Here is an 11,988-nt window from a genome sequence, read left to right as displayed (position 1 = left end):
ACATCAAGGAATAAATAATAATAGGTTACCAAGTGGCAAGCACTTCAGACACATTGTCTCATTAATCTTCCCAACAAGATGTAATGATCCTCTTTTTAAAGATTAAAAACATACACTATCGACATTCATAAGCATTTATCCAGCTTCACTCTAGCGTCAGACTTTACCATGGGCTAAAGACTTTAAATGCATTTTATCCTCATAACAAATTTTCTAAGTAAAAACTAGTTTCTCTTAGAATCCTAGTTTTAGAAAAGAGGATAAGACTTTTTACAGAATGGTGGAATAACTTGCCCAGGGACATATAGCCAATTAGTGGGTGGTAAAGCTGGGGTTTGAACCCTGAGCTTTCTTTCTCTTCTTAGTTCTTTTCCACCACAGTGTGCTGAATACTGCTAATGCCTGTACATTAGATTAACCCAAATGAAACTGCTGATATTTGACAGTTTGTCTTCTATAATAGCAATTTTGTGTAGTTCAACTAATAATATGTACTTTATCTGCCTTCAGTCCATCTTAAATTAATTTCCAGAACCAAGAAACAACTATGAATAAGCAGATCATTTAGGGGAGATTTTAGTCACATTTTGAAATCTGTTAGTCATTTATTAACTTAAGAAAGATCCTGACCTTGAAAACTGATGAAAGTTCATGCATATTTGTCAAATTTAGGTAGAACTTTTATTTTCCAAACATTTATTTCTGTCATAAATTGAGGATATCTAAGTTTTAATTGATTCTTAATTGACAATGGATGTCTTATGAGTGTTGCTTCGATTTAATGGCACTGAAAAAGAGTGATATGATTATAATCTTATAAAATTATGAATTAAGGGTTCCATCCTTTAGTGACATCTTTCAATGGAAGATTCGTATAGACATCGACCTTAGTTTAAACCGTAACTCAAAAATCTACATGGTGTTTTGGTGAAATAGTGATTGGAAAGAATTAGAATTAAATTCAGTAGAGGTTTGTCTCTATTTTTTGTTCACTGTAAAGAATTTTTTTAGTAGTTAGCTTCTTTACTTTCTTAAACCTCACTAATAGTCTTCACTTAATGAAAAAGTCAACACTGTGACCTAGTTTGAACTTCAAGAAAGCATGGACATCTTTTGATGATGAGTCTTGCAAGATGAGTCTTGTTTCTTACATGTACTAGTTCTTCCTTGTGCATGTGTGAACTCCATAAAAGCACACATAGGATGCCTTTCTTGAGGCTGGTTCTACTCAGTACCTGTACCTTTACGTTGGAAACCTGAAAGAGTTTTTTTGAAGAGTTGATAGGTCTATCACATTCTGTGAAAAAACTGTAATGATTGAGTACGAGTCGCAAGAATGTGCTTATTAGATTGCTGTCTGGTATCCTTCAAATTCAAGCATGGTACCCCTTAGTCTACTGCACTTTTCAATTTGCGTGTTCAGAATTTCCTACGCTGACACGCTGTTATACCACGCTCAAAGAAAGTGGGTGCGTCTATTTATAATTTGGCGATTAAAAAATATTTTAAAGAAATAATTTTGGTAAAAAAGAATTTTAATTATAAAGATAAAACTTAATGCAAGCAAATTCTTCATCACCTGTGTGTAATGCAGAACAACATATTACTGTCACTTTTTTCTTTTGTCCTTGTATAATAAATGTAGATTTTATGTAATTTTTTACTGAGGTTAGACAATGAGATGAAATCTTTGGCATCCTTGGAAAAAAAACTGTGCACAGAATTCTTTGTGATTTATAAATTCTACTTTACTAAGCACAGAATTATAAATCTTGCTTATGATTTATTGAAGGACTCAATATAATTTGTTTTCTTGGGCATACTCTAAAAGATGTGGGATGGTGAATAGGTCAGTGGCATTCTAATGCTGATTTTTTTTTATCATGTAATCACAGAATATTATTAATTATAAGCTTTTTTTCCCAAACTTGGGCCGTTATGAATCTCCTTCATGATTTTGTCCATATCTTAACGTAATGTCTATTATTATTATTAAGGTTTTCTTTAAAAAGCTTACTTTCTAACTTAAATTTTCAAAAGGAAACTCATCACTACCATTGCTATTCTTTATTAAGTTGATTAATTTCTTATTCTATATATTTGCATTTTTAAACTTCAAGTTTAAAAAGTCAATTTTAAAAAATATTGTTTTTTTCACTTAATTTTTATAAGTAAACTTTATATTTCTACCATAATTTGCTGGTTACATTTTTTTTAGTGTACATTAAAAATATACACACGTTAAAATGCAAAATTCAGCCATGTACCTCAGAATCAACAAGCACATTATGGTCGGACCTTAACCAAACTTTGGAGAAAAGTGGCTGAAAGAAGATGGGCAGCTACTAAAAGGGTGACCCACAGGGGTGGCATAGTTGACGCAGAGTTTCTGTTAAAACTTAGCAAGGTTGTTCCCACCCTGAATGACCCTGAAGGTCAAGCCTGCCATTCAGTTAAAGAGGCGACACGTGGTGTTCACTGTCCTTCTTTCTAAATATTGCCCTGGTTCCCTCTTGAAGAGTCCTTTTATTAAGGGAAGGTGACCTCAACTTGGTAGGCTTGTAAAGATGCCGGCAGTAATGAATTTTTTATTTTCTGTGAGGCTCAGTCTAAATTGGATTCAGCATTATGCTAGTGCATATATGTAAAAAGGTAAATAACCAATTGAAATTCAAATGTAATGAGGGTGAAGTTTTGTTATTCCGCACAGCTGCCTTTGTTTTTAGCCCTGGAAAGTTCTTTGCACCAAAACAAAGCAGCTTTCCCTCTTGCTTCTGAAATCATGTCTAGCTAGATAGAAACATCTTTTCTAACCAGTTTTAGAAATAAAATTTGCTCTGGGTTTTTTGTTGGTTTTTTTTTTTTCAGTTTAAATGCATACTTTTTAAATGTGCTGAGAAATTTGGATGTGAAGTGTTGAAAAAAAAAAAAACAAAGTATTCTTTCTGAAACATGCAAATGTGTCTCTCTATCTCCTAGGAAACTATTATGGGACACCCAAACCTCCTAGCCAGCCAGTCAGTGGGAAAGTGATCACAACGGATGCCTTGCAAAACCTTCAGTCTGGCTCCAAGCAGTCGACTCCAAAGAGAACCAAGTCCTACAATGATATGCAAAATGCTGGCATAGTCCATGCAGAGAATGAGGAGGAGGATGATGTTCCTGAAATGAACAGTAGCTTTACAGGTAAAGACTAGACGATGTTCCACCTCCATGAACTTGGGGAAAGGAGGCAACGGGAGGCCTTTACAAAGAATTGTGAGAACGTTTCTATTCGCTAGGAATTCAGAAGTGTCACCAGAATTCAAACTCTAACCACATAATGCTTGGAAGAGGTGGGAGGTGGTCTTTTCCCTGGTCTGTTTTTCATGCTTCCTCACAAGACTATTTTAACTACAACCAAGTATCTTAAAGGGACTGGAGGGAACTATCTGTAGAAGAAAGTCAAGAATAATTAGCATTGTTTCTTTGTCTTCAAAATGATATATATAAGAATATTTGTATTTTGTTCATTTATTTCTTGGCCTTGACACTGATCCATAATTATAGCTAAATTGCTTATAAAGAGAAATATGAGAATTTGTTTAACAATTTAGTAACAGTTGACGCTGTATAGAAGGCCAGCAGTACCCTTTTATGTCATACCTTTGTAAGAGATATGGTAGAAATATATCATGTGCTCAGTTAGCATTGGCAAATTTTACTATATGCCCTATGAGAAATATGGGGAAAAAATACTGTAAGATTATATCCTGAATATGCATTCTATATTATATAACATGTATTACTCATAGCATTATATATTTATATATATTCAGGGCTACCTACCTCCATGCTTAAATATGCTGTATTTAATAAAGGGATCTTTAAGGACAAGGCCTCTAGACAAGGCTATACAAGTCGGGTTTTGCACTTTTCCAGAAGGCACCATTCACAGAGGCTGTGATATATGCTTCCTGGGTTAGTGCAGTGACCTAGAACTGTTCAAAAATGTTTTTCACTATATGGGAGTTTGACCTTATACAGTAATTCAGATGTAACAACTGCAGTAAACATGAGTTACTCCAGTCTATAATGTTTTGACTTTGAAGAATATCTTGTGTCTTTTATTTTTCCTATACTTGATATTTTCTTCAATATTTCAGGGTTATAGTTCTCCAGGAGTTATCCATTTGCAGCGTTATGAGATCTTCCTCTCTCACATTGGCCTTTTCTGACTTCACTGCATTTCAGTCATTATTTAGTTAGACTTAACCATAATAAAAGGGAAATTAGTTAACTCTGTATTTTCCTCCTTGTACTACCAAGTCTAATAGAATATTTAAGGAAAAGGTTTGTATTGGTCCAATGCTTTCTGTAGCCTGTATGGGCCTCTCTGAGGTTTTCTTATTCAATTTCAAAAGCCTAAAATTCTCCAAGATGGCAATTAAAAACATCTTTTGATGACTTTATTGTCATAACAATAGCCTAAGACTTCTATAAGGAACATTGGGAAAAAGAGGAGGAGGCCTGGTTTGGGATCTTGGCTTGGTTCTTGGTAGTCTTATTATGAATATGATATCTAACTTCTCTTATCTATAAAATGACTGGTTAAGATTAAATCATGTCTGAGTTCCCCCTTCTAGCTCTAAGAATTTGACTGCATGAAAATTTTCATTTTCTCATTTAGAATGTATTAGGCCAGTGGCCAACCTCTAGTTGCAATAGCTAGGAGAAATTTGCCAAATTTTACATATGTCTTTATTGAAATCAGTTGATTTCATCTACTTAGAAATAAATATTTTAGCCATTTGTAGTAGCCCTCATTGATATGAAAGCAGATTATTAAGTTAATATTACTTTTAAAAGAGCTAATATTTTGATGTCTTAATGTCTTTCAATATCAAAACATTTTGTACTCTGAACCACTTTAACTAACAATCTACCAGCCACTCTAAGCATAAAGCGACAGTAGAATATTGAGGTCTTGTGTTTTAACAATCTCCCCAGGTGATTCTTATGTACACTAAGTGAGAAAAGTGGAAGACCTTGCAAAGATAACCAGAAATGAATATGTATTGCATCTTGGAGAATTAAGAATAAATCTCTAAATTCTTGCCAAGTTTTGAATTTATTCTTTATTGATTAGTAAAATTTCAAAATGTTTCTTCTCTGTTGTCCTAATTTCTCTTTTCCTTCAAGCTTATAGTTAGTTTATTAATCTGTACCCAGGGGTACAGATTAATAAACTAACTATATGAAAATTATGAAACCAACTCAAATTGATTTAAGAAGGAAAGAATATTTAGGAGATTAAGTAACTGAGGCTCATCAGGGGTATTAGGTGATTTCCTGTTTCTTTCATCTCTGCTTTACTCTTTGTAGGCGTAAGTCTCAGCAGGTCTCACCAGCATCTGCAGCATGAGAAGTTATCGGCTTAATAACTTCAGCATCAAGAGGCCACTGCTTGCTTGATAGAGAAGAATTTTCATGTTTAACATTTATTGATTTTCCTTGGATCATATGCTGAAAAGAGTTTGGCTTGAGCACACCACATGAGTTAGAGATTTGAGTCAGTCCCCACCTATACACCTGGAATAGAGAGAGTGATTTTTAAAGGGAGGTTTGAGTGGTGGTACCAGAAAAAGAGGAGATAGATGCAGAGTAAGGAAAGACCATAGCCTCTTCAATGTGGTACATTTTTGGTGGAAGTGGTTGTTTAATAGGTTTCACATGTCCTCTATCCAACTATTGAATTACTTTGTTTTCAGGTGTGTCGTTGAGAGCTACACATCAGAGAAAGATTTGATTTACAGCCTTTTATTTTTCCTCAATCTGCTTTTAGTAAATCAGAAATGTCTATAGGAGAATTACTGTGGGAGATAGGAAATAACTCCATCCCTTGATTATTATGTTTTAAAACCCCATAAAGACTGACATTTAACATCATTAGCCTCTATAAAAATTCAAGCCGAATGTTGGTATTACCTTCTTATGGATGTTTTAATGACATCACCTCTAGACATTTCTAGTTAATAAGAAGGCAAGGAGACTCGTGTACTTAGAGCCCTCTTTTAAGGCCTAAGTCAAATCAGTCCACCCACATGGTACTTGTTCTAGGAGTAACTGTCTTGGTTTTCACAGGAACATTCTCCTCACTTTGGCAAAAGAGACTCAAATCTGACTCATTGGTTTAGCTGTCTCTATATTCTAAACTCTTTTGTACTTTCCAGCTTGATTTGTCAGTCTTTGATCTTTGCCACTATCTACCAAAAATGTTTTAAATAATTTTTACAAAATGGACAATAATGCCACTATATCTGTTTTCAGCAGGACTTTTTTTCTTACCTTCATAAGTCTTTTGAGTCATAAAACCAAATGATACCTCTGGAATAAGAGCACAGCTCAGTCTGTGTTTTGATGACCTTCTTAGTTTAAGAAACTTTAGGGTTTGAGTCATGAATTTGTTTCTTCTTTGACATTTCTAAGATTGTAAGCAATGCATTATTTGAACCGTTTTTCTCTTCTTTCTTTTTAGCTAAAATAAATTTGGTTCATCATTTTGATGTTTTTCATTAAAAGAACTTTTATCTAAATAAAACAATATAGTCAATGGTCAGAAATTAGGAAATGATGAGGGCTTTTTAAGAACATAGATCCATACATTACTTGGCCTAGTAGCCCAGTTTCGCGTATGATTGATTTTTTTTTTTTTCTCCAATAAATAAATAGCCGATTCTGGTGATCAAGAAGAGCACAGTCTCCAAGAAACAACGCTACCGCCTGTGAATAGTAGCATCATCGCTGCTCCCATCACGGACGCTTCTCAGAAGTTCCCTCAATACCTACCTCTTTCTGCAGAGGATAATTTAGGTCCTCTACCTGAAAACTGGGAGATGGCCTATACCGAAAATGGAGAAGTCTATTTTATAGAGTAAAGTATACCATTTTTTCTACCTGAATCTCTCCCTTTCTTTTATTCTCTTTCTTTCCCTTTCTTCTAGATGTAGATTAAATATAAAAGGATTGACCCCACACTGATAATATTCACCTACAACAAGCTTTGTATAAAAAATGCAATTAGCATGTTATCTAAATCATTGAGCCTGAATAGCTTGAGAAAACATAAGGTTAATAATTTCCCCAAAGAGTTAGACAACTAAGTTATGGTGTACATATAAATTATGGTATAAAACATAAAGAATATATTTAGCCATTAAAAACAGGTTAATCTTTTGCTTATCTTTTCTTAATTGGGTTGCAGTTTTCTTTTTGTTGAGTTGTTAGAGTTCGTATATTCTGGATACAGTTCTCTTATAATATCTATGACTTGCAAACATTTTCTCCAAGTCAGAGTTTTCTTTTCATTGTCTGTGTCTTGTAAAAAGCTGGAAATTCTTAATTTTTATGAAGTCTAATTTATCAAGTTTTTTCCGTTGTGGATTGTGCTTTTAGTGTAGTAGCTAAGAAATCTCCATTTAACTCAAAGTGATAAAGCAGTCTAATTTTTTTTTTAGAAGTTTTATAGCTTACATTTTGCATTTAGGTCTACAATCTATTTTTAGTTATTTTTTTATATGGTGCAAGGCATGTGGATTGAAGTTTGAGAATATATAAATATAAAAAGTCTTTTAGAATTATAATAATATCATATAGTTAAACATTTAATAAATAATCTTTACTGAACAGGAAAAAATACATATAATTGAAACTATACTGAAAAAAATTAAGATAATATAATTTCCTAACCAATAATAGTCCATTTTTAAAATGCTGTACTTTGGCTCTATTATTAAGATTATCTATTAAGATTCACCATAGTTTTGTATACCACTAAAAAGGAAAAACAAAATGGCTAATTAAGCTACAAAATAAATAAAAACATAGATAAATCTATTATACTCAATCAGGTTAAAGATGAAGGTCTGCTGTTCAGTGAAAAATAACAAAGGGGGGGCATTGCAAAACGATATATGAAATATCTCATTTTATTAAAATATATGGATATATACACACACGTGTATTATATGTGTACATTTTTCTGTGAATATGTAGATGTAGTTCTATATGTAGCAAAATTCTGAAAGTATCTTAACACTTGAATTTGACTAAGGAATTTAAAATTTTTTTTAACTACATTATACATTTCTGTGTGGCTTGAATGTGTATTTCCATTCAAAAATATACATGAACATATATTTCATAATTGGAAAATCAGTGAAGATAAGAAAATATAATTTTCCTAAAGTGGTGGGAGTGAAGGAAAAGATTTGCGTCTCAGAACACTCTCTTTCAAAACCGACCTAGGAAATCTGATGTAAGCGAACTAGAGCTCCTGTGTAATTTTCCTCCCAGAAGGAGGGAGCAGGCCACGTTTCTGCCTTCATGTTAACAACAAATGCTTATTAAAGATGAGAATGGAAGATGTAGTGTGTTTTTTTTTCCTCCTCTGGGAGTTGGGGAAGTATAGTGGTTAAGGGGTCACCTAAAAAGTCATGTTGTTTCTACCACTTACTAGTTGTGTGACCTTGGGAACTTGAGTTTACCTCTTTGCATCTCAGAAAGGACATGAACGTTATGAATCATACCTGCACTGTCAGATTGTCATGAGAATTAGATGAGATAATGGATGTAAGGTATTTGGGCTAGTACTAATGAGTGAGCATTATCGTAACTGTTACCATTTTCATCATCGTTTGGTTATTACAGAGTTTAAACCTTGTTATAAAAATGGATGTCAGCTGTAAGCTTAGGATTTTGTACTCAGCTTTTGCAATAAATTGCCTTTGAGATTATGTTCATTAGTAAGAAAAAATTGTATTGAGCAGAAGTAAGTATCACAGGAATTCCTGATACAGAGTAATATGTAAAACTCAAATTCTTGGAAGAGAATGTACCATTTTTGTAAACACTTCATAAATCTGAAAAAAAGAAAGCTGGTTATTTTGATGGTTAGTGAAGACCCAAGACTCTGGCTCACTTACAGGAGAATACAGTGATTTGCTTACTTCCATAACCTAATTTAGCTTTTAACTGATGCTAATGTTTCATTTAAACACTGGCCTAATGTTTAATAGAAAAATTATTCAAAAGTATGGCTTATGACAATTACAGGGTTTGGTCAGCAGCCATAGGTATTAAGTTATTAGGTACACAACATTTATATTTTAGCCTCAGTTATATATCTAGGTTAATGAGTTTTCAGGTGTCCTTTATGCTAAAGAACTTCATCTTACAATATCTTACTTTGGATAGCAAAGTTAAATTTCTGTGAAATCAGATGTACCTTGTTCTATGTATATGTGTGAATATTTACAGTTTATGAGAAATCTGAGAAATGCTAGAATTTAAAAGAACATTAAAAACCAAACATGGACTAACAAACACTCTGGACATTATGTAGAAAACAAATATAAGACTTCGAAAAGAGGAAAAAAGGCAGACCAGCAAGGGGGCTTGAGATCAAAGGAATATAGGTGGTGAGTTCCCTGAGTTTTCTTTTTACCTCTTATATCCCAAACGTGGAGCTGAAGAAACCAGTAACCCAGAAACACCAGTAGGGAGACAAAACCAGTAACCCAGAAACCAGTAGGGAAATTAAAAAAAAAAAAAAAAAAAAAAAAAAGCCCTTATAAAAGCCTGCTCTCTCTAGCCAAAGGACCAGGAAAAGGGCAGCCTACAAGACAGAAAGCTTTTATTCAATAACTGCTGGACTCTGGCCAACAACACAGAAAATCCTGTGGCCCCTCCCAGCAGCAAAGGTCAGATGGGGAGCTTAGTCCTCTATCCTCCACAGGTTGTAACTAGGAGCCCAAACCTCCTTGCTGGGGTGGTGTCAAAAAAGGCTCAGCAAGAGGTGCGACTTTGATTGTAGCCAGGCAGTATCGAGCACTCCCTCTTTCTCCATGTGGACTCAATGGAGGCCATGTGGGAGAAAGCCTGGACTCTCACCCTGCCCTGGCAGTAATGAGGCAGCTGCCTCCTACCCATTAAGATGATATTAAAAGTGGTTTGGTGGAAAGTCAGGACTTTGCCACCATCCAATGGTAAAGAGTCTCCCCCTCCCCCGTGGAGTCAGTGGAACCAAGTTGGAAGCAGTAATGAGATATTCCCACCCTTCACAGCCAAGCTGGTATCAGCAGAGATCCAGTGGGAAGCCGGAACTCCCATCTCCACTCAGCTGTAACAAGGAGCTTCTCACTCCCTTGGGTGTCAGTGTAGGCCAAATGGGGACCCTGGACTTTAACCCCCACTGAGAAGTAACCCTCTGTTTGAGCAGTTTCAGGGAAAGTCGACTAAAATATAAGGTTTAAATAATTTCTGGAATGCTATACATAATAATCCAATGTTCAGATTTTAATAAAAATTCCCTTGTTATACCATAAATTTGAAAAATCTCAAATTGAGTGAATAAGATAACCAGTAGATGCCACCAGGATAACAGATATGTTAGAATAATCTGACTAAGATTTCAAGGCAGCCATCATGGGCAATATAAATATGCTTTATTTATATTGAGCAGTTATAAATATGCTTGAAACAAATGGAAAAATAGAAAGTTTCAGCACAAAATAAGCCTCAGGAAAGCAAAAAAAGACAAAAAGTGGACATTTTAGAATGGAAAAACAATAAGCAAAATAAAAAGCTCAGTAGATGGATTTAACAACAGAATGGAAAGGAGAGAGGAAATAATCAGTAAACTTTAGGATAGAAAATAGAAATTACCTTTCTGAACAACAGAGAAAAAATAAACTGCATAAAATTTGAACAGAGCTTTAAGGGCCTTTGGACAGTAACAGAAGATTTAGTATTTGTGCCATCGGAATCCCAGGAGAATTGAAAGTGAGTAAGCCTGAAAAAGTACCTGAAGATCAAAATCCCCAAATTTGGCCAAAGAAATTTACAGAGAAGCTGAGTGGACTCAAACAAGATAAATCCCTCTAAAAACTATACCAAGACGCATTATCATCAAACTTCTGAAAACAAAGAAAAATCTTAAGAACAGTGAGAGAAATGACACATTACTTATGTTGGTGAAGCAATTCAAACTACAGCATATTTCTCATCAGAAGCCACAGGTCAGAAGGAAGTGACACAGCATTTTTCAGGTGCTGAAGGAAAAGAAGCAGCAACCCATAATTCTACATCCAGTAAAATTAATATCTAATGAAAATGAAAGGAAACCGTGACATTCTTAGATGAAGGAGAATTAAAAGAATTTCTCACTAGCAGCCTTCTCCTAAATGAATAGCTAAAGGATAAAAAGAAAATTATGAAAGAAATCATCTTGGAACATCAGAAAGGAAGGAAGAACAATGGAAAGAGTAAAAATATGCATAAATAAAATACATTTTTCTTCTCATTTTCGATTTAAGTTTAAGGGGTGAAGCAAAAATTGTAATACTGTCTAATATGTTTCTAAATGTATGTAGAGAACACTATTTAAGACAATTTCATTATAAATGAGGAAGTGTTAAGGTATAATGTATGTACATATATGTATTTATTATATATACATTTATGACTATATATAGCAAGGGACTATACAGTCAGTCTATTTGAGCTGCTGTAACAAAAATAGCATAGACTAGATGGCTTAAACTACAAACATTTATTTTTCATAGTCCTAGTGGTTGGCAAGTTCAAGATCATGGCACCAGCTGATTCTGTTTCTGGTGAGAGTTCACTTTCTGGTTCATGGACAGCTGTCTTCTTTCTGTGTTCTCACGTGATGAGAAAAACAAAACAAATAGGAAACAAAATGGAAGACAAGTCCAACACAATAATTGCATTAAATGAATTTAAATACAGCTGTTAAAAGATAGAAAATGACAGAGATTTAGAAATATGACCATACTATATACTATCTACCAAAACTTATTTCAAATAAAACAATATCGGTAAGTCGAAGTAAAAGTCTGGAAAAATATATCTTGAAACATTAATCAGAAAAAAGTAAGAGCTGAATATTAAAGTAGGAAAATCTCTAAAACTTAGAAACACACTTCT

General features: G+C 34.0%; 1 protein-coding gene across 15 annotated transcripts in view; it reads left to right on the top strand.

Moving 5' to 3' along the window:
- Positions 1-11,988, top strand: part of MAGI1 (membrane associated guanylate kinase, WW and PDZ domain containing 1) — a 570,532-nt gene that overhangs the window by 459,591 nt on the left and 98,953 nt on the right. For all 15 annotated transcript variants that reach the window (XM_011358470.2, XM_023529697.1, XM_023529692.1 and 12 more), the window contains exons 4-5: positions 2,980-3,186; positions 6,712-6,913. In XM_011358470.2, the coding sequence (XP_011356772.1) occupies positions 2,980-3,186; positions 6,712-6,913 (409 nt within the window). The remainder of the gene's footprint in view (positions 1-2,979; positions 3,187-6,711; positions 6,914-11,988) is intronic.

Source organism: Pteropus vampyrus, unplaced genomic scaffold, assembly GCF_000151845.1.
Source record: "Pteropus vampyrus isolate Shadow unplaced genomic scaffold, Pvam_2.0 Scaffold41, whole genome shotgun sequence".
Taxonomy (NCBI): domain Eukaryota; kingdom Metazoa; phylum Chordata; class Mammalia; order Chiroptera; family Pteropodidae; genus Pteropus; species Pteropus vampyrus.
This window is presented reverse-complemented; position numbering and strand designations above follow the sequence as displayed.